Consider the following 23,418-nt stretch of genomic DNA (forward strand, 5'->3'; position numbering starts at 1 on the left):
TTGACAGCTATTGGTTTTCTTTTCTTCGATTGAGACTTCTGCAGTGGGCAAACGTGTCATTGACTCGTGACTGCCACCCTTCGTGCGGGAGTGCATACGGCAGAAGGTAACGCAAACAACAAAGTATATGGAAATATCGCATGCAATCGTTTAATAGGTACGTTTTATATTTAGATAGTTTGGTAGAGTGTATCATTATTTTCCGGTCTGAGACCTGGTGTAGACCTGATAGGACAACACTTAAATGCTCACACAAAACAACAGAACGATGAATGAATGAATGAATGAATGGACTTTATTGTCATTGCTACAGTACAGGTACCAAACAACGAAATTTAGGAGGGGTGGCTCCCCTGGTGTTAGGAAAGGGAAAAAAATAATAAGAATAAAATCACAAGAAGGTAAGGAGCTGGTTTACATAAATAAAGGCTATGTACACAATCCACTGTACTATACTGCACAGATAGTCAACTAGGGTTGTCATATTGCACAATAGTATTTTTTCACGTTATTTAAAGTGTCACAGTTTGCAGGCTTGAAATGTACATGTTTGTGCCTCAGCACTAGCTGCCATACAATCCGTCCAGACTGTCCTGGGCCCAGAACTTAGGTCTTTGCTGTGTTCAGGGCCTTGACGGCCCTGTGGTAGAAGCAGTTCTTCAGTTCCCTCTTTAAATTATGGTATTTTGTAACTATAGAACATTGGCGCATTGATACTGGATAAGACCTATACTATAGCCCCCTTTTAATTGATACAATTAATAAACAGGTGACTATGAAGATGTACTGTATGTACTGACATCCTTCATTTCACTTTCATGAGCGATGCAAAGAAGACCATCATAAAAAAAAGGAGCTGACGGTGAAATATACTATCACATAGAGGAAGAGGGAGGGAGAGGGTGAGAGAGGAAGAGAAGGAGAGGGAGGGAAAGGATGAGAGAAAGAGAGAGAGAGTGGGTGGGGGGGGGGAGAGAGAGTGTTGGGACTCAAGCACACTGACAAACAAAGCTTCAATTGCACCTCTTCTCTCCATGGTGTCTGACGTCGCATTGGGTGCACAGGCACTGGCCTGGCTGCTGGTTGTAGGGATGGTGCAAGCAGATGTACAGGATCATTTTTCCTCTGAGTGCAAAGAGTTCATGTACATGGGCTCCTCCCCGCGAGGACTGGAGGGACATTTGCTGAAGAAAATCTGCCAACGCTTCAATGATAAACCACGTTTTGTCACCTTGTACAATACTTTCGACCACATCCCCGTCTACTCTGCCTACACCTTCAAGCGCTCTGACGGCTTCAAAAAAGTTGATGTGCCTTGGATGTATGAACCACAGGTATTTGTATAGATATATGCAGTAACTTCCAGCATTACTGTCGGCCCATTGTTGCCTTGTTCTTGTGCATTTCGAGGAGCTATAATAATAAAATGTTGATGATGAGGAACATTTCATGAGAGCAAGGGCACCCCATACCTCCCATGCTTATCACTCTTTTTCCTGTTAGCTTTCCACAGTGTCCAATACAGGGAACATGCAGCCCTTTCCTCCAGATGACCACCATAAGCGTTTTGAGGATGCACAAGCTGTGCTGGAAGATTATGCAAACTCAGTGAACTTTGAGCGTGGCCACCTGAACCCTGACGAGCACCAGTCTGACCCTGAAGACAAGGCCGCCACTTACACCCTGACCAATGTGGTCCCTCAGGTCTATGAGTTTAACATTGGGCCCTGGAAAACCCATGAGCATACCATCCGCCGTCGCCTCAACAACTACTGCCGTGGCACTGCTTACGTGGTCACCGGTGTCACCACCTCAGGGAACATGATCCGCCGCCAGAACATCGACCGCGTGGCCATCCCCACCTACCTGTGGTCAGCCTACTGCTGCATTGACTATGACCGCAACGCTCCATTTGAGGAGCGCTCCAAGTTCCCGGCGTTTGCGTCCCACGGGCTCAACGAGAAAAGGAGTGCAGAGGTTCAGGAGATGTCTGTTCAGCAGCTCGAAAACTTCCTCAAGAGTGTCACCTTTGTGGACAAGACCTTTCAGATTTTCTATGATGACTGTGTGCCTCCTGGTAATAGCTTGCTCTTGCCTTAACACCATTGAATGAATACTAATGAAAAGATTCAGCTAAATCTGTAAACTATCCATTCTTCAAGAGGTTAATATATATTTTATGGGTTTTCAATGCTCGATGCCCTTTTTTCCTAAATGCTTTCTCTCAGCACACGTATCACAGTGCATGATGTATAGGGTGCCGAAAACAGAAAAAGGTCTAGGGGGAAATGTATGTAAACAATTGTCACAATACTGTGAAATCTTGTTTCTTGTTGAATAAAGATCCAATCCAATTGCTGTCTCTTTTCCTCTCCTTGAAATGAAGAAAATGGCTATCATGGCATTGGCTATCTTAGTCATTAAAATGCCTTCAGTCTTCGTCAACCAAAACTACACCAAAAAGGACAGAAATGACTAAAAGTGACCAAAACCAATTTGCGTCTTCGTCCAAAGACCAAGACTAAACGACTAAAAAGCCTGCCAAAATTAACACTGTCACTTTCAGGCTATTTCTTAAATGTAAGGTTGACAAAGACGTTGTGACTCCCAATAGCAAACTGAATGCTGTTTGGCAATTCTGTGATAACACTGGCCATGCAAATGAGAGTGCCTCTCTCTGCTAGCCTCACATACTACATCTTTGCTTATGGCATGATGGGTTCCTCATGCTACCAAAGTCCATGGCATGATGGGTTCCTCAGGCTTTATCTATATATGCTATTTGGTTAATCCACCACTGCCACGGTTCGCCTTCCTAGTAACAGACACTGTGAGCCTTTTCTTCCTCACAGAGATAACTCAGAAAGACGGTTTTGCATTTAATAGCAGAGCCTATCAACCATGTCAAGACACACTTCTGTGGCAGTGGAGCAGAGGAAAGGCTGATATAGCAAGACAAAAAGGAGGTTGATGGCACAATGCTTTTAATATGAGAGTTCCTCTTTTCTGAGAATGTTCAGATGAATCAGTCTGCTCAGTGCATTGCAGCGTAACATGAGAATGTTCTCCTAAGTGATAGCCAATGAAAGGCCTACCATGCTCTGATGACACATTTCAAAGGGCAGTGTTCAACACTATGAGACAATGGGATAGTCTATGTACTGTATTATTTCTAGAAAATAAGAGCTGACAATGTGATAAAACAAAGTGTTTTTGAAACATCATACAATTCGATGCATTATTGCCCCTATCTGACACCATTTTGGATAGTATTGGACCTCATGAACACGTGTTAATGCTTATAATGAGTACGGTATATGATATAATGTTTATGCTGGTAACTAGTGTATTGTTTTATAATCATTCATGAAATCAATACAGACATTCTTTGTAATGCAGCATAACACATTAGTAATTATATCGAGAAAGACATTTGAACACCTTCTCAGCCAAAACCTCCACATTTTACTTTATTGAGTAAACATCAGCCAAGAGGTCTGGACCTTCGTCCAGGAGGTATTGTGCTTGCACCCTGCTGCAGGGCATGCTGGTTCAAGCCTCGCTACATCTGTTCCGTCTTAATAGCAGCACTATTTCAATGTATAGCTTTAGACTGAATACAAATCCACGCCGGTTGAGCTGACATTTTCCTAACTTTACATAAGAACATCCCCTCAACTAATCCTGAAATGACTCTATTTCATTCTTTTCTTTCGCTCTCATTTCTTTATGACAGCCCAGAGTTTGGGTCAAGGCCTAAGTTACCATTCTCTTTACTCCACAGCCAATTGTGACAGACGACCTAATAAACTGTCCCTGTCACACACTTGACTTGCTTTGCATATCTGGTTTCTGTCATTTAAATTCTAACTGCTCACATTTTAATTTCATTCGACCGTCCTGCAGACATACCAGTAAGAGCCTACTGAGGAGACAGCTGCCTGCTGTCATGCATTTCTCTCCAGGCTGTTTGGTGTTCATGCTGGCCCTGTTCTACAGTGCTCCTCGTGTTCCAGCTACTGTGGTTTTGGACTTCAACCACGTAGAGCGATGTAAAGACTCCCTCTACATGGGAACACCGCCACGTGGAATCAATGAGGCTCATCTGAAAAAGATATGCCAGCGCTACGCAGACAAGCCACGTTTCGTGACCCTCTACGACTCTGAAAAACGTATCCCTGTGTACTCAGCATATTCCTTCAAGAAGACCGAGGGCGACCGGCGTGTGGACTACCCTTGGATGTTTGAACCACAGGTCAGTGACTACTCTTGGACCCCTTTTTTTCCTAATGTGATGATATGCTATATACAATGAGTAGGGTGAATTTGGGTAATCGGGGACATTGGGTATAATGTCAAATATTGGGTAGCTCCTGTCCATTTCTGTAGTCCAACTCGAAGTGACTAATGCTGTTTCTTTACTTTTGGTTCCACATCTGATTTTTGGATAGGGATATGTTCATATACTAAGTGCTTGTATTTGTTTCTCTGTTTTTCATAAACAGAATTCTGGGGTCAATATTGTTTATTAGACATATTCCCTTAGATTCGGTGAGTGATACACTGATCGTTCTCTCCCCTCTCTCCTCAGCTGGCACAGGTTGATGGGAATGGAAATATGATGCCGTTTCCCACTGGCTACCTGCACATGAAGTTTGAGGACAGCCAAGCGGTCCTGGATGACTACTCTGATGTGGTCCTATACGAGAGAGCCCACTTGAATCCAGATCAGCACCAGTCCGACCCACACGACCGTGCAGCCACCTACACTCTGACCAACGTGGTTCCAGAGATCCGGGAGTTCAACATCGGGCCGTGGCGCGAGTACGAGGAGCTCATCCGCATACGCCTCAACAACTACTGTCGCGGCACCGCCTTCATTGTCACCGGGGTGACCACCACCGGTCACATGATCCGCCGGAACAACCAGGACCGCGTGGCCATCCCCGAGGACGTTTGGTCAGCCTACTGCTGTACCGACTACGACCGCAACTCACCCCACGATGTCCGCATCCGCTTCCCCTCCCATGGCGCCCTGGCCAAGAACGCCAAGGAGGGGAACAGAGTCCACGAGATAACCGTCCAGGAGCTGGAGATCTTCCTGAAGGGCCGCATGGACGTGGACCAGAACCTCCAGCTCTTCTATGACAACTGCATATCCCCCTCCCCCCTCCCCCTGTACCTCCACCACACCATCTGAGAGCTGTGCACTGCAGCTCTATCTCACACCCCCTGGCCCCCCCCTTACACCCTCTGGCTGCACATGGGCTTCAATCTCCACCAAAGCTTTTTGAATGCTGTGTAATAGACATACTTGCTTTCTGTCTTTAAATTAAAAATAGTATTTACAATAAAGAAAGTGGGAACTACTGATCAGTGAACTTACTTACTGTATAATGAGTTATGGAAATGAACAATGTCTTGCCAGTGGCACTGAAGTATACGTAATAGAACATTTATACCACTGGTCATGCTTCGTAAAAATTAATATCTACATCTGCCTTGCAAATGACTTCAATCTAGATTCAATATATCTTTTCTGGGGTAATTGCTCTCCCGTTCCCCTTCTGCTTATTAAACTGCCTATCTCTCCCCTAATAAAACTGCCCAGTGAAATTCACAAACAGTTGTACAGTGCTCAGCCATTTTGGAAAGGTGTTCACAGATGGCATGGTGGTTGTAAAATACCATTTATGATCGTTACGTTTTGAACTGTAGCTGTGAATCCTTTCAATAAAACAAATTACTTCAATGACTTCCTTTGTTTTTGTGCTACGTAGATAATGAATCACACACAATATTGTATGCATTAAACTTAATTATATACAGTATATATATATACACAAAACTATGCACATTTAGGAGGTTCCCACACATACATAAAACCATAATGTACCTCTACGGTAAAACCATATGTTGAACCATTTTGGATTATTGATAGTATAGTACTGATTGCCTTATAATGTTAATGATTGTCTGCAGCGGATAAGCAGGCATACTATATACATTTGGACAGATCATATGGTTTGCTTTTGTTCGATAGTGACAGAACAAACATCTCTATTGTAGCTTTCCAGAGCAGGAATCCTACAGCTGTTTCCCCCTCAGATCACTTTCAGTTGTGCTACGGTTACAGTGTGCACGCATGTACAGTATGTTGAAATCACTGTGGGTGTGACACTGGATTACTATGCCCATGTTTGCTTAACTCTCATGGCGACCCATCTCTGAGGATAGGTTTGGCCTCCTCTCCTTTTTAGGCTGGCTCTCTGGTCTCAGTGCTCCTGTGAGTTTTGGCCAATCCTGCACTGACGCTTTGCATAGAGTACTTAAGAGTACGAGATGATGCTGAACACTTTCAATCTGCCTGTTGAAGTGAGGTATGACATCAGTGTAGACATAGAGAAGAGAAAGGGAAGAGAAAGAGAGCAAGGAAAGGAAAGAAGAGAGTGAGAGATTAGATTAGAGTAGCGATATGGTCAGTATGGAGCAGCCCTGGGTCGCTGCTATGACCATCTTCCTATGCATGCCTTTGGCCTGGTCAGGGGTGGTGGAGGACTTTGAGGTCTGTAAGGAATCCCTGTTCATGGGCACCCCACCACGGGGCGTCCTGGGGGGCAGCTCCCTGAGGAAGATTTGCCAGTATCTGGAGGACAAGCCCCGCTTCGTTACCCTCTACGACCCCCGCAGACGCATGCCCATCTACTCCGCCTACACCTTCAAGAAGTCCGACGGTGAGAAGAGTGTGGACCAGCCGTGGATGTACGAGCCACAGGTGAGTGGAGGTGCTGTGGCAGCAGAGAGCTAAGGGACGCTGATACTGTGAGTCTGGGGCCGTTTTGGTTCCCAGTGTGAGAATTCTAATAGCCACTCTGAGGTACATATTATGTACGATGGAACCCATATTAAGCCTTCTTTTGGGCTAAACACATTTATGAATCCTCAAGAAGTGCTGTGACATGTTCAGCTCTTGATGAACTAAACTAAGAACAACTCGTACATCTATAATCAACGTGGTTCTGTGAAACCAGCTATTTTTAAAAAAGCACCTGAAATGAAATAGACCTCAGTTAAAGATGTGATAGACGAAATAAAACTCACAATCTTGATCAAACAATGTATCAGCCTTTGTTTCTCTCTTCCCAGTCATAAACGTCAATGACACTGATAACATGAATAATGGTGTTGTTAAGCGATTTAACTTCAACTTTTCATGTAATTTACATTGTAATTTCTCTCTCTCTCTCTCTGTACCTCTTCCCTTCTCTCTCTTTCTCTCTCCGCAATCTAGCTAGCATCACGTCAAGGCAGCAACAACATGCAGCCCTTCCCTCAGTCGGCTAAGATGCCTATGAGTTTGGTGGACAGTCAAGCTGTGCTCGCTGACTTTGCTGACATGACCCAGTACACGCGTGGTCATCTGAACCCAGACAAGCACCAGTCTGACCCGGTGGACAAGGCAGCCACCTACACCCTGACCAATGTGGTGCCCCAGACCAGGGAGTTCAACACTGGTCCCTGGGCCCAGCACGAGGAGCGGGTCAGACGGCGCCTCAACAACTATTGCCACGGCACCGCCTATGTCGTCACCGGTGTCACCTCCTCCGGGAACATGATCCGTCGGAACAACCAAAACCGTGTCGGCGTTCCAGAGTACATGTGGACAGCATATTGCTGTCCGGACTTTGACCACAATGCCCCTTTCTTAGAGCGCTATCGCTTCCCTGTGTTCGGGGCCTACGGCCTGAATGACCGGGTCAACAATGCTGTAGTAGAGGTACCAGTCAAGGCGCTGGAGAAGTTTCTGAAGGGTCGGATGGAAGTGGACCAGAACTATCAGCTCTTCTATGATGACTGTATTCCTGATGATGTGTAGACTGTCTGATTTATCTCTCTGTGTTTATTCTCTTAGTGTACTGTAAGTGTGATTGTGTGTGTGTGTGTGTGTGTGTGTGTGTGCACGTGTGTGTGTGTGTGTGTGTGTGCGTGCGTGCGTGCGTGTGTGTGTGCGTGCGTGTGTGTGTGCGTGCGTGTGTGTGTGAATATCCTGATTGTAGTATTTTCAGTCTTGGCTGCAGTTTAGGATAATTATAGCTTTCAGTACATGCTGGTACAAATACAGGTGGCTGGGCAAATGGCAGAACTCATAGACAGAAGGGAAATAATTCCCACTGTGCAGTACACCTGAGCAGGGGCCATATTGGCAGCTTGTACTGTCTGACTACTGTGGAGAACCATGAACAGTGAGAAGACATTCATTCTTCTTCTTCATTGCTTAGAGTCAAGTTTGGTGCAGGATAAACATTTTTCTTGAGGTGTTGTGGTGAAGGAAGTAGCTGTTCATCGTTGTGAATCCTCAGTAACAAAGAATGGGGCTGGGTTCATTCAAACACTAGATGGCGCTTAAGCCACACTTGTGTGCCCTTATAACATCTCTGAAATCAAAGGGGCTCTGTTTAGAAGCATATTAATTTGATACAACTTTGTTACAGAATGTGAATGTAGAAAAATGTTACACTGTGAAAAAACAAACAAACATGATTTCCTGTTTTCAGTAGGTCAGGGAGGTCAAGGAGGGAGAGAGGTAGGTGCAGAGCTGACTTGAAATTAAAGTCCTTCTCCCATACTGTACATTTGCAATATACTGTAATACACGCAGAAAAACAATATTTGGAGCAAACTTATAGACAGTGTTGTAATGCAGTAGTCCTATCAGGTCATTCTTTTATATGCTGATGTAATGATAGATCCTGTTTTAGCAATACTATAGGAATGTAGGTTGGAGAAGGTTGACAACAGTTAAGAGCAGCCTATTGACAACATTGATTAAACATAATATATATATATTGGTATATGGTATATATATAATAATATTTGTATATGGTATATATATATGGTATAAAATGACATGTAGATGGGACACCCTTTTAATTTCTAAAGCACAGTGATTTATGGTATACAAAACTCCCTGCAGCTATAAAGGGCTTTTTATAGAACTGGAGGTAATTCCCATATAATCACAGGACAATAATACTAATATAAAATACTAATATACCCTCCAAGCAATCAAGTAGCTTACTCAAACAAACACACAAATATGGGAATGCACATTCAATGAAATGTAGGCCTGCAAGTAATGAGACTGGGGATACGGGGCCTGCGGATCTGCAGGTAGTTGTGCTTTCCCACCAAACACTCCCTGTAGACCCTATAAGATAACCCACATTGAGATGCGTTGTATAGGCCTAGCCTATTTGACATTTCTGACGGCGTTTCGCCTCCTTGTGTGTTATTTCCCCAGTGTGGCCTAGACGCAGATTTCACCATCATCGCCGTTAATTGATTTGGAATTGAATCCCCCACATACATATAAAACAACTAGAAAACATTGTGTGTTGTTGTACCCCATATTTACGTACACTCATCAAGGCCAATACAAAACAGTCATTTTTATCCAACCATATACAGCAACCATTGTTTTTGATGTTTTTGATGTCATCCAATCTAGACAATTTGATGGCAGCTACTAGATTGTAAACATAAGTGCAATATTGTAATACAACTGTGAACATTCTAAACCTGCAAACTGCGACACTTTAATGAATGTGCAACAAATATTATGTGCAATATGACAACCCATGTCTACATAAGGTTCAGATATAGGAAAAGTTAGGATATTTATAGCATAGCATAGTTTACAGCAGTGTTTTGTTGTATAGTATAGTAGTATAGTATAGTAGATAGTGTACATAGCCTTTATTTATGTCAACCAGCTCTTTTCTCTTTTTTATTTTACCCGTGTCTCTCTTGTTTTTAGTCTTTTTTCCAAGCACCAGGGGAGCCCCCCCTCCTAAATTTCGTTGTATGGTACCTGTACTGTATTAATGACAATAAAGACCATTCATTCATTCATTCATTCATTCATTCATTCAAAGTACAAACCAATAAAGGTGTCGTGACCACGAGGATGCCGATGTGCGCTAGGTTTCTTCAAGGTAATTCTTCCCATTCTTCACTTTTGTAGAAAAGACGGCTGGAGAATTGGAATCTAGGGGCACGTACCTTGATAGTTGATATGCACACATGATTGGAAAGGGAGTCTCAGCATGAATGTCCAGGGTGGCGAAGTATGATAAATCAATAAATGTAGCTTGCCAAACACGAGACAGTTAACCTGTACGAAAATAGACGCCCCGTGGAGACCGTCTGGCTCACCAGTGCGCACGCGGTCTTCCGTTGCGCTCTGAATGAGGGAAAAGGACGCACACGGAGAAAGCGGGCGCTTAGGACACGAGAACGTTTGGGGGGAATTTCATATTGTGTGCAAAACAGACATTTATGTCACAGACATTTCTTTCTATGGAATAAGCTACATATAGCTAATTACTTTAACAATGTATTCTAAACATGTTGGATCATCTTGCGAATGTCTTCCATTTCAGGTAAGGACTGTCTATTGATCATTTAAATGCTTTTAAAGGTTCTTTAGGGTATGGAAATGTATCTTTTTAAAGATAATTGTTTGGTGTTTGTTTGTGAAGACCTGGTTGGCATATAGCACTCTGTTTCTGTCCAAGAACGTCAATGTAATAGATTCCAAATGCGTAAAGTACGCCGCGAGCGCAGGGGAAGTGGCTCCTGTTGGACAATCAGGAGAATAATACTCTCCTAATTAGTCTTTATTGTATAAAAACTCATTGTGAGCTATTCCACTTCCCTTCATTAGCAATAGCAGTGCTGTGTACGTTTCATGATTACTATATTACCTTTAGGCTACTGTAAACTATTTGTTAATCCAGGAGTTTCCGGCCAGTAATGAGTCAGTCGACATAAGTTGGCCTAGAAATCTTTGAGAGTTTTCCTTAGAGTTAGTTGCTACAGGGTTCATGAAACCATCCCTGATAATGCTGTCTGTCCTCCTGTGTAACGGCATGAGTCTGTGCAGCCTGCCAGTCTGTAACTACATTTGATTTTAACTTAATTATTATTTTATCTTAAACCATTTAGCAGACGCTTTTATCCAATTAGAGATAACAGGGACAGTCTCCCTGGAGTAAAGGCTAAGTGCCTTACTCAATGGCACACTAGTGGTGGTGTTCCCAGGTGGGATTTAAACCCTCATGACCTTCTGATCCAGTCCAACTCCAGTCCAATTCACTATTCAGTCCAACTCACTATCCACTCACTATCCACTACTAGGCCACCACTCACTATCCACTACTAGGCCACCACTCACTATCCACTACTAGGCCACCACTCACTATCCACTAGGCCACTACTCACTATCCACTAGGCCACCACTCACTATCCACTAGGCCACTATCCACTAGGCCACTCTCCACTAGGCCACCACTACCCCAACTAGTTGAGTGACATGTTGCTAACACCCACGCTTATGACTGCCGGTGTGTGTTGTTCCCTGTAGGGCTGGTGGCAGTACTGCTGATGGTACTCCAGTGGACAGGGCCTGGCCTCCTCTCTCCTCTCAGACCCATATGTGACCTGCGCGTCCTGGACCGTTTCATCATGGAGGCCCGTGACACAGAGAACGCTCTGGTGAGAGACCGAGGCCCCACTGCTGACGAATGAACCTGGGCTATATTGGGAAACGTGATTTTAGAAAAGGGTGATGGATGAAGATATTAGAGTGTATTAATGAAAGCATGTCATGCAGTGTTGTTTTGTTTGGTTGTGTTGGTCTCTCTGATCTTGCCCTTACCCTGCCAATCTGTCTTGCCTTCTCTCAGCGTGGTTGCAAAGCAGCGTGTGTTGTGACAGACTCATTGGTGGTTCCGCTGACAAACGTTGACTTTGTCGTCTGGGAGACAAAGAATGTGAGTATCTGTCTATCAGCTTAATATCAACAGGAGTTTTACTGTATGAACAAATGTGCTGGAACTGTGTAACTGTATTTATGGAATCTGTGTGTGTTTGTGTGTGTGTGTCTGTGCGTGTGTGTGTGTGTGTGTGTGTGTGTGTGTGTGTGCCTGTGTGTGTATCTGTGTCTGTGTGTGTGTGTCCTCAGATGCAGGAGCAGGCTCTGGAGGTCCAGTCAGGTCTGTCTCTGCTGGACCGGGCCCTGGCTGCTGTGAGAGACACGGTGAGCAGAGCTGACCTGCAGAGCCTCATAGACAACAACAGGAGCAACATCCAGAGCCTGGAACAGGTGCTGCGCAGCCTCCACTTCCAGGTGACTCACCAAGTGTGAGTGTCTACTGTATGGACTGGATTGGAGTGTAAACGGCATGTTCTTACCTGTGTTTTTGTGTCCTCAGTGTTGTCGCTGTACAGCAGAGGAGGCTGCTCGAGGTAGAAATCAGAGGACAGGTTTATTGTAATTCATGGAATGGAATGAGGGAATGGTATCAAACACGTGTGCCCCGTTTCTACCTCCGCCAGCCTCCACTGTTGTACAGTGTGTGGGCATCAGGGGGCATGTACTTTAGGCCTACATCTCTTGTTTGCTTCTCTGTCAGCGGCGCCACTGTTCCTAGAAAGCTGACCTTTTAAAGGTAGGGTGGTTCAGTGACTTAGATGACATTGAGTGTGTGAATGAGTGATTGAGTGGGTTCGTGTATGTGTGTGTGTGTGTGTGTGTGTGTATGGAAAAAGGGGTAAAAACATACCTCAATTGGACTGCATAGAGTTAACTCAACATAGGCCAGGGTACAATGAAAACATGACAGAGTCTCTTACAGGGAAGAGGAGTGTTGTAGTCTTAACAGTGGACAGGCAGATCCATGACAAATGTGACGGCAGCTGGTGAAACCGGAAACAAGTCTGCAACCAACCAAATGTTCAGACTTATTTTCAGAAAAATGTAAATAAATGTCAACGTTGTTGAAAATCAATGACACACTCGCTAGTCAACCCAAAATATTGCAATGCAATAGATTCAGTAAGGAATGCCCACTACTACCTAGTTAGTGTGGAGTAGTGGGGATTAGTGGGGAATCGATTGTATAGCAATATTTTGGCTTGACTAGCGAGTGTGTCATTGATTTTCAACAATGTATTAACATTTTTCAGAAACAATGTCAATTCTTCATGGCATTGATTCCACAAGATGTTGGAAACATGTCTTTGAGATTCTGGTCCATGATGACATGATTGCATCACGCAATTCCTGCAGATTTTCATACAGGTGTACTTTCAAGCTGTCAATCTCCTGTTCTACCACATCCCAAAGGTGTTCTATTGGATTCAGATCCGGTGTCTGGGAAGGCCACTGAAGAACACTGAACTCATTGTCATGTTCATGAACCCAGTTTGAGACGACTTTTGCTTTGTGACATGGTGCACTATCATGCTGGAAGTAGCCATTAGAAGATGGTACCCTGTGGCCATGAAGGGAGGCACATGGTCAGCCGCAATCCTAATTGTGATTACCAATTCATTGGTATTACCAGGCGCAAAGTGGGCCAAGAAAAAAATTCCTACACCATTACACCACCTGAATGAATGAGTGTACAGGTGTTCCTAATAAAATGTTCAGTGCGCCACTTTGGATAAAAGCGTCAGATAAATGGCATATATTATTATTATTGTTATTATTATATTATATTATTTCAGAATTGTTTACTTATTATGTACTCCTATCCATACCTTTCAACAGGACCCATCTCTCCCCCCAGCACCAGCGTCAGGTGACTCACAGACACAGAGGTTGTCGTCCCTCTCTGAACTGTTACATGTTCACACCAACTTCCTCAGAGGGAAGGTTCGCCTGCTGCTTACACACGCAGTTGCCTGTCAACAGAACAGACGTTGATTGGAGAGCTTTCACCAAAGGCGAAGGCTGTGATTGGACCATTCTTGGATTAGGGACATGACTGGGTCAACAGACTCTGAATGTATTTCCAAATATGGAATGTGGGGACAAAGTGATTGCTGATTGGACAAATGGTGGTGGAAGTGTCAGAAAGTGGGTGGAGCTGATAAGAAACATGAATGAGACAGAAGGATAGGCTGGACATCCACAACTCGGTCACTACATCTGTTACACCAAACAGCTGTTCTGATGCATGTCGCTGAACTGGCCACAGACAATGACATCTTAATATAAACGGACCATGGATTTATGATCATTTTATTTATACATTTAGTCTTAAAATGTATTTTTAACATGTTTTAAAAAATATATAAAATCTCTATTTTTCATAAACGACTGTCTTTGGGTTTTTGAACGATTATTCAAGTCAGCAATGATTGCTATTCAGTGTTGACGCTGTGTATATTATATGTGTGTGTTTTCTGTGTGTGTGTTTTCTCTGTATGCTTGTTCAGCGCAATTTCAGTCCACAGGTACACATTGCTGCAAGACAATGTATTGATCAATGCTCAGTGTGTCCTCTATGCACTCTGCCTGTGGGCCTCATCTACCCCCCTCAACCCCCCCCCCCCCCCCCCCTTTTAGAGGTGGAGGCTGCGTGAATTCTGCTGCACTCTACTGGATGGTTTGCGTCATTGCTGCCCTACTTTTGCACCAGTTATACAATCAGAGGCTGAATGAATATAAAAATACATTATAGACTCATTATCTGTTATTCATGCATAATTTCCACTCTCAAATCCAATCTCAATCTCAAATCCAATCTCAAAACGTTGCATTGGGAACAAACAAACAAACACAAAAAACAAGTTCTATGGGTTGTCCATAATCACATCCAACCAGCTACCATTCACCATGATGGTGACCATTATTGGATATCATGACTTTGAATTGACAATAATAGGGAGGCAGAGGTGATGATTTGTTTAAGAATGTCTTTTTAATGTTCTCCAGTTCAGATACACAACATACAGTGTGTAATAGCCTCTATATGAAATAGAAATATTAACTTCATTCTTTAAACCCGTTCTTGTCAATATGCTTCTTTACAGAATCCCAAGCCTCAGTCGGTTGCTGAATTCAGACTAAACGAAAACAGAGACAAACAGGTGCAAGCCTTTTTTAGGCCATCCAGTGTTAATGTTGGAAAAGTAGAGAGATTTGCATCCTTATAATGTTGAGCCAAAGCCAGACTTGAGTGTCACCGTGGTAACCCGGTGAGAGTGTGCTTCCAGAGTCTGTTTGGCTGTCATGTCCCTAGTTTCCAAATTTCAGTCATCTTTGTTTTTGTTGTTGTTTTTTTTGTTTTTTTTGTAGAAAAATACTGTCTTTTTCACGTTTTCTCTTTTGGAAAGCTGGGCATCTCAAATGGACAGCAAACCGGTGAGCCGATATTCCCAGAAACGTATACAGAGTGTGCATGGCAGACATAATCTTAAAGGATAGCAAAGCAACCACAACCATCAGTCTGAAACAAGACTAAGAGTACAAAGGAGTCTACAGCATACTGGTATCTGCTCTTAGCTATGCTGTATGTCAATTCTCAGGACATTGAGTGTCACTAACAATTACTAACATCACCATCCTACCCAATCAAGTTTCCCTGTTTTGCGTTCTCTAACCATGACCTCCCCCTCACTCTCTCTCTCTCTCTCTCTTTCTCTCTTCTTTCTAAACCTGCTATCTATGCAGCTCTTATCTCTGGCTGCCACTTAAGGGATGCAAAGGGCTCATCTTGAATCAATTGTCATTCCGGACAAAAGCTGTCTTCATGATTGATGTGACAATTCCCAAATGTGCAAGTAATGCCAGCCACCTCTCAGAACCATCCATACTTAATTCCCCTCTACAACTAGAGAAACCTGAGCCATATCACCTTCCTTACCGGTATTTATGTTGAACTCAACCATGCTATGATTTTAGATGTATTTTTCATTCACAAGATCATTCATGTATGTTAATAACTGTCTACATGTGCCCATAACTTGTTGCACTTTGACCTTGAAATCTAAGAAATGAAAGAGAATCAAACAACAACATACAGATATGTGCTAAAAAATCAGCCGCCTGAACTTGCACCTGTTGTCACAAAGGAAAGATTTGGCCATTCACCCATAAACCAAACCATAAACATAATATTTACAAATACCAGTTTGTTCTCTTACACTTTAAAAAATGTACAGTTTTGTTTTCCAAGTGTGTGTTTTGTTCTTTTTGTTGTTGTTGTTGTTGTTGTTGTTGTTGTTGTTCCAGCTCTCTGTCCGGCGAAGGACGGCAGTCTAAACCCAGAGTGTGATCATCCCAAAAGGAGGGAGGAGACGGGAAACAGAACAGGATTAAGAGGGAAAATCCATCCCGTTGGCTTTGTTTTTGTGTTATATGCGAGTAATGTTTATCAAATGTTTTTTTGTCTACTCAAGTTTTAGAATGCATCTGATGTGCATTGGAGAGATCTCAGACCTCTGTTGAAAAGCTGGCTCTCCGTCGACGTCCGTTTCATGTCAATGTTTTCTTAACGTTGTTTTAACGTCAGTTTTTGTGTTTTTTTTTTCTTTCTCATAAATGTCCAGAGTTCAGCATGTCCCTGTGTTTAGTTGTGCGGTTGAAAGATCTGAAACGTGCGTACAAGGCTTTCTCACCTTTGACCCATGTCAGAGCCCCTGTAACTACAGTACAATACACCCCACTGGCCCTCTCTCCCACTCAGTAAAAGACAGAAGAGACAGTGTCAGACCCAGTCTCCAGAAACCTGAAGCTCGCAAAAAAAAAAGTCCACTAAAGAGAGGATGAGGGTGCTTAAAAGTAAGATAATTGTTCAAAGACATACCCTTATCTCAGGGAAAATATGTAGAATTCTTACCATCGAGTCAATCCACGTCAAGAGTTTTCACCACTCAAAACCATGTTTTTATCAGAGACCAATACAGCAAGCTGAGGGATGGGTAATATCCACCCAGTTTTTTTCAGTGATGATCAAAGACAATCTTCAGGTAACACCATGAATGTGCATACTTCACAGCTAAAATGATGAGAGAAAGGGAGGAAAAGAAAAAGTGGGTGTGGAGAGAGGGGGCTTTCATCAGTCTTTCAGGGCGACGGGGGCTTGTGGCAGAGCCTCAGTGATAAGAAATTTAAAAATAAAGGAAATATTTATTCTCCTTGTTATAATCATAGTTTCATGTTATCAGTCATAGCCAATATTCATCTCTTGATACCTTTTTGAAGTATCTACTGAATAAAATATATTTTTCTTAATGAAGTGCACAAAGTTCAGCTGATGTAAAAAAAGAAAAAGAAATTACTTTTCAAGAAAAAATCAACAGCAATAAGAAAACAAGGCCAAACATAAAAAGTCAAAAATAAAAATACAAGATTTCCACTCCAATGTCTATACTCCTTTAAGAAGAAAAAAAAATCATGCAAATATCCCAGACAGCAAACCAGTTATAAATCTTAATATTCTCTTATATTTTACAAGGATATATTTAATCTTTTCCCCCTTGAGTAAAGACCAGCCACAGTGAAACACTGAATGCAAGAAAAAACAAAAAGAAAGTGCGAGAGATCAAAAAGAAAGATGAAACGTTTGGCACTTTTTTGATGATGGTAATTCCTTGTGTAAGATACAGTCAGGATGGGCCTCCCCAGGTGGTCCATTGGACCCCCAGTGTGAGAGGAGCTTTATCACAGTACTTGGCACCAAGAATGCTGGTAAAAACGAGATATCAGAATATCACTTTTTTTTCATTCATATCCTTACAATTTATCAATAATACATCATTTACAGTTATGCTTTTTGTATAAAAGACTCCAAAGAGGAAAAAAAGGAGTCCTAAAGTGGTTGCAAGAGAGAGAGAGAGAGAGAGAGAAAGAGAGAGAGATAGATAGATAGAGAGAGATAGAGAGAATGGAACTGAGACTGGTGGGATTGTGTTAACGTTGTGGTCAGGAGCTACAGCAACAGACGGGCGGAGAAAATGTGTGGGAGGCAGAGAACACAGGAACAGTAATATGGGTTGAAAGAGAGAGAAAGAGGGAGCGAAAGAGAAAGAGAGTGAAACAATTAGATTGTACAGACATATAGAATGAACAAGGATAGAGGACTGTGTGTGTGTGTGTGTGTTTTAATGGGGGGATCTTTGATCCAGCCCAAAGGCTGTTAGACCCAGCCATGTACCCCAACATTTAAGGGGCAATAACGCAGCTGTATGACGAAATGAGGACACAATGAGAGAAAGCACGCACGCGCGCACGAGAGAGAGAGAGAGAGAGAAATAGCCTGAGAGAAAAAGAAAAGAGAGGATAGTCCCGGTGAGAGAAAGGAGAGGAGGAGAGGAGAGGAGTGGAGAGGAGCAGTTTGTGTGGTGCATCTCTGCAGAGCTCCGGTGTGGGGCGGCAGAGGTCGCGCCTGGTCCTATACACGGGTGGTGGAGTGTTGGTGTGGCAGGGCGTTGTTGCTGTGGCCGGGGGTCGGGGTGGTGGAGGGGGCCGGGGCGGGGGGGTACGTGTTGAAGGGGTGCAGGGGCTGCATGCCGCTGATCGTGCTGGGGATCATGGCGATGGTGTTGGCCGTCATCAGCGGCACGTCCTCCGGTGCGCGCCGCAGCGCCAGCGTGTAGTCCGGCGGGCACACCGGCGGCCGCAGTGGCTCCAGGTCGCCGTGGAGGCCGCGGGAAGGGAGTGGCGTGCCGTGTTCCAGCTCCACCCTCTGCTGCTTCATCTGCAGGGACATGAGCTCCTCCTCCTGGCTCAGCGCCAGGTCATTGTGGGGCGGGGAGCCCACCACGCCCATGCCCACGCCCATGCCCATTCCCATGCCCATGCCCATGCCCATGGACGTGCCACGCTGAGGGGACAGGCGGCGGTGGCGCCTCTGCAGGAGCTCGTGGCGTTTGTCCCGTTTGTAGTAGAGGGCGGCGAAGGCCAGCACGTTGAGGAAGAGGAGCGAGGCGCCCACGGCCACCGTCACACTCAGCTCCGTGGAGTAGTCCCGCACCTCGTCAGGGAACAGGATTTTGCGCGGTTTCTCAGAGCTGTCTATGACCTCGGGGTCCGGAGGGTAGGTGGAGAGGATGGGGTGGCGGGTGGAGCCGGCCCTGGGGGGCTGAGGGCCCTTCTTGCCGGGGGGCCGGGGGCCTCCTGGGGGCAGGCGGGTGGTGATGGAGGTGATGATATCCTCGTGCAGGGAGTGCAGGTGGGGGACCAGCTCCAGCCAGAAGGCCACCTTGTTGGCACGGTAGTTGTCTCTGACGCGGGGCTTCAGGCCGATGTGAAGGTACTGCTTGTCCTTGGAGCTGAACTTGGTCCAGATGACCTCCTCGAAGCGGTTGGGCTTGGTGTGGATGAACTTGGTGTCCTGAGGGACTGGCAGGTTGGGATCCCTGATGGAGAGAGGGAGAGAGGGAATATTATCACCCTTGTTGTACATACTTCGTTTAACATCACTACTAATGTGTTATTTCTGGGGAACAACACAGTAAGTTTTTGTTTGGTTTATTATAGGGATGTAACGATACACTCAACTCACAATTCGATACGATTCATGATATTGGGTTCACGATATGATTGTCTCACGATTATTTTTTTTACATTTTTTTTATTTTTTATCAGCATATCTCCATTCTCAGGCAGAAGCTGAGATCTCTGGACATTCACAATGTCCTCTGGTTTTGAAGAAACCCTTTCACTAGGGACAGAGGTGGCTGGTATGGAGAGAGAGACAGAGGTGGCTGGTATGGAGAGAGAGACAGAGGTGGCTGGTATGGAGAGAGAGACAGAGGTGGCTGGTATGGAGAGAGAGACAGAGGTGGCTGGTATGGAGAGAGAGACAGAGGTGGCTGGTATGGAGAGAGACAGAGGTGGCTGGTATGGAGAGAGAGACAGAGGTGGCTGGTATGGAGAGAGAGACAGAGGTGGCTGGTATGGAGAGAGAGACAGAGGTGGCTGGTATGGAGAGAGAGACAGAGGTGGCTGGTATGGAGAGAGAGACAGAGGTGGCTGGTATGGAGAGAGAGACAGAGGTGGCTGGTATGGAGAGAGAGACAGAGGTGGCTGGTATGGAGAGAGAGACAGAGGTGGCTGGTATGGAGAGAGAGACAGAGGTGGCTGGTATGGAGAGAGAGACAGAGGTGGCTGGTATGGAGAGAGAGACAGAGGTGGCTGGTATGGAGAGAGAGACAGAGGTGGCTGGTATGGAGAGAGAGACAGAGGTGGCTGGTACGGAGAGAGACAGAGGTGGCTGGTATGGAGAGAGAGACAGAGGTGGCTGGTATGGAGAGAGAGACAGAGGTGACTGGTATGGAGAGAGAGACAGAGGTGGCTGGTATGGAGAGAGAGAGACAGAGGTGGCTGGTATGGAGAGGAACACTTTGCTAGAGGGGAAAGCCCAAACATGTATGTACCAATCCCAGATGTCCCTTTTAATGATTCAAACACCTATTATAACAGGTGTGCTCCTTATTTGTACCTCTTCATAACCAACGAAATAAGGAGTTATATAATATACTGTATTGATTGTTTTTGTCGATATACGGCATGTAGTAAAAATGTAGTTCCTTAAAAAAATGTCCATGTCGCATTTTACACACGTTATTCTCATTACCGTAATTCCTAAACTATATGTGCTATCGATATGTGCTATTCATTTTGTATTGATAATTAACTGTCTCTCGATGCATCGTTACATCCCTAGTTTATTAGGATCTCTTGCCGTTCTCATTCAGACACATTTTCCAAGAGTCCTTAAGTCTGTAAATTATAATAACAAGCCAAAGACCTATCATCATCATCATCATCATCATCATCTATCTACACACACACAGCCTTATCTCAGTGCTGTGTTTACTGGTTCTGTACTGACCCGGTTTTGGCGAAGTTGGTCCAGTAGGTCATGACCACAGCGCTGAGCATAACGTCGTTCTTGGAGAAGTTGCAGGGGAAGAGGTCCGTGGCTCCCACCATGGGCACCCCGAACACGTAGGGGATCTCGTCACCATGTGCCGCGTCCGCCCACTCGGGGCGTGCCTCCGTCTGGCAGTGGTGGTGGAAGGTGTAGAAGTAGACGGGCGACTGGAACTCGGCGTGCAGTTTGGCAGTGGCCACCGCCGGCGCTACCCACTGGTGGTCTGTGAACAGCGCCAGCAAGGTCTTCCTCCTCATGTCGCCGTTGTCGCGGTCGGCCCAGTCTGTGTACATGAACTTAATGGTCTCCCTCAGGATGTCTTTACCTCAAGCGGGAGACAGAGACAGAGAGAAAGAGAGAGAGAGGGAGAGAAACTTGAGAGATGAGATTGGAATGGGCATCGATACCTTGAAGCTTGAACATAATAAGGATGATAATATATTTAAAATCTTAGAAAGGTATGGAACCACAATGACGGATCGGAGTCGAGTGATTTACCTGAAAATGTTTCTGTGAACATGGATAAAGACATGGAGAAAAAGGAGAGCTCTCACCATCAGGATATCCATACAGGTTGTCTACAAAGTTGGAGATGGTGTAGTCAAACGATGCTGCTGAGATACCATCCTCCCCCTCGCTGTCATCCACAAACTTCAGGCCTTCTCCCTGGTTCACCCCCAGCAGGATGTCATAGTTCAGGAACTCCCCCTGGTGGCCAAACACACACACATCATCATCTCATTTCAAAACAATGGACAAAGAAAAGGAGACATCATCAGTAGAAATATCGTACATGGTACATATACCAGGTAAACATATACCAGGTTATACCAAGGGAGGCTGCTGGAGTTTTTTTTATAGCATTCCCTCATTCCATTCCATGCATTTACAATCAGCCCGTCCTCTAGACCTCTATCTCCACCTCTATCTCCACCTCTATCTCCACCTCTATCTCCGCCTCCCCTGGGTTCATACATATAAAACACTGTGGGGGGAGGTAGACACGCAGACTCTGACCTGTTGCATGAGGATCTCCGGGTCGTCCGGCACCACGTCCCCGTCCACCACAGGCCCGAAGGCGATGTGGTAGCGGGCCGGCTGGATGTCCTGGTCCACCAGGTCCCTGAAGCTCTTCTTCCTCAGGCAGTCCACCAGCTCCGCCGTGTCGCCGTGGCTACAGCCCACCTTGCGCGCCAGGATCTTGGTGTACATGAGGGGCCGGTAGTTGACCGACCAGCTGGAAATGGCGGAGCCACTCTGGGCAATGGCCCTCTGGAACAGACCTAGTGTTTGTGTGTGTGTGTGTGTGGGCCAAAAAATCAGGTCAGTCAAAAGGTGCTCACCCCAAAAGATGCTCAGCCCTAAAAGACAGTCATCCCAAAAAGACGGTCATTCAGGGTCACCCCCCGGGATAGATATATGGGATATAGGGCACTGTATCTAGAGAGTTAGTGCACTCACTCCTCCATTTACGCTGGCATTTTTTTTCTCTTCCTCTGACACACTCACTCGCTACTCGCAAGGCCTTCCAGGCAATCCATCCAGAGTGAGTGCTTTAAATGATGCATGCGTCAGAGGAGGAGCCACCGAGGAGTACTACATATGGCCCGAGCAATGTTCCAGATACACTGCTGCTCTCCGAAAGCCGGAGTAAATCATTGTAAACATTAGGCTTGGCAAATTCCGTGACTCCATCACATACGGACGCAGCGACAAGAAAAATGGCGACAGCCTGGCACACAGCAGTGGATATTAACACTGACTGGTGGGTCTGGTGGTTGTGTTGAATGGAGGCAACGAGAGAAAAATGAGAGAGCGAAAGGGAGGGGAAGGGGACAGATAGAGAGAGAGAGAGAGATAGAGAGAGATAGGGAGAGAGAGAGAGAGAGAGAGAGATAGGGAGAGAGAGAGAGAGAGAGAGAGAGAGCAGGCGGTAGAGAAGGCGAGAGAGAGAGAGAGAGAGAGAGGACTGCTGCACTGTTATGTAAAGTGCCTTGTTGTCCCCCTGTTTTCATCTGCAGATTCTGTCATTAATAATTAAGCCCCCCCCCCCATCCTCCCCCTGCACCCCCCTCCTCCATACTCTGCATGTGCCCCCTCCTCCGATTCTCTCCCTGTGAAATCAATTAAGACTCTTCTCAGCTGCAGAGCTCTGCTCTCTCCCTGCTCTTCTCCACAGACAGACACGTCCATATTTACAGCCCTCATTATAGGGCTGCCGATCACCTCCCGCTCTCATACATACCGACATATCCATATGAACAAAGTCACAAAGTCTCTCTCAAACGATTCAACAATTCTATTCAATGCCCAAGGCCACCTCCGGATATGGTCATATGCATATTTATCTGATCCTGCAATCCCTTTTCATCTTGTGAGACCGTTTCAGAGTCATATCCATATTAACATGGTCCATAAGCGTAATCTCATAACCCACTCAGTCTCATTCATATTCATTTACATATGTAGTCTTAGAGTTCACAAATCCTTTCTACTGTCTCACTCACTCATGTATCAGAGGGCACTGTCTCCACTAGACAACAGTTTCCATTAGACATACCTCAATAGGATTGCTAAAACATTTATTTAGAATGATGATGATGATGATGATGATGACGATGACGACCACAAAGGTTCATATAATATTGTTGATGATGATGATGTTGATGGGGATGATAATGAGGAT

General features: G+C 44.9%; 4 protein-coding genes across 5 annotated transcripts in view; 3 read left to right on the forward strand and 1 right to left on the reverse strand.

Moving 5' to 3' along the window:
- Window positions 1-1,091: 1,091 nt before the first annotated feature.
- Window positions 1,092-2,100, forward strand: LOC308155782 (endonuclease domain-containing 1 protein; the record flags this gene model as incomplete). The annotated part of the gene is made up of 2 exons (XM_080529155.1): window positions 1,092-1,334; window positions 1,504-2,100. 2 exons carry the CDS (start codon window positions 1,092-1,094, stop codon window positions 2,098-2,100), a joined length of 840 nt encoding a protein of 279 aa, XP_080385281.1.
- A 1,879-nt stretch (window positions 2,101-3,979) lies between these two features.
- On the forward strand, window positions 3,980-5,200 carry LOC308155783 (endonuclease domain-containing 1 protein-like; the record flags this gene model as incomplete). The annotated part of the gene is made up of 2 exons (XM_080529156.1): window positions 3,980-4,255; window positions 4,592-5,200. 2 exons carry the CDS (start codon window positions 3,980-3,982, stop codon window positions 5,198-5,200), a joined length of 885 nt encoding a protein of 294 aa, XP_080385282.1.
- Window positions 5,201-10,257: 5,057 nt separating this feature from the next.
- Window positions 10,258-14,066, forward strand: LOC308156421 (erythropoietin-like). 2 transcript variants are annotated; one of them, XM_080529759.1, is made up of 5 exons: window positions 10,258-10,442; window positions 11,426-11,556; window positions 11,748-11,834; window positions 12,026-12,204; window positions 13,616-14,066. In XM_080529759.1, exons 1-5 carry the CDS (start codon window positions 10,427-10,429, stop codon window positions 13,830-13,832), a joined length of 630 nt encoding a protein of 209 aa, XP_080385885.1. In that variant the 5' UTR covers window positions 10,258-10,426; the 3' UTR covers window positions 13,833-14,066. The 2 variants fall into 2 exon arrangements, with proteins under 2 accessions (XP_080385885.1, XP_080385886.1); XM_080529760.1 differs by having other exon boundaries at window positions 12,026-12,190.
- A 4,179-nt stretch (window positions 14,067-18,245) lies between these two features.
- Window positions 18,246-23,418, reverse strand: part of nlgn2b (neuroligin 2b) — a gene marked incomplete at both ends in the record, with an annotated part of 33,647 nt that continues 28,474 nt past the window's right edge. The window contains 4 exons of the mRNA XM_080529754.1: window positions 18,246-19,212; window positions 20,691-21,057; window positions 21,287-21,440; window positions 21,750-22,015. Of these exons, the coding sequence (XP_080385880.1) occupies window positions 18,246-19,212; window positions 20,691-21,057; window positions 21,287-21,440; window positions 21,750-22,015 (1,754 nt within the window). The remainder of the gene's footprint in view (window positions 19,213-20,690; window positions 21,058-21,286; window positions 21,441-21,749; window positions 22,016-23,418) is intronic.

Source organism: Nansenia antarctica (genome assembly GCF_963989245.1).
Source record: "Nansenia antarctica genome assembly, chromosome: 4".
In the NCBI taxonomy this organism is placed as follows: Eukaryota; Metazoa; Chordata; class Actinopteri; order Argentiniformes; family Microstomatidae; genus Nansenia; species Nansenia antarctica.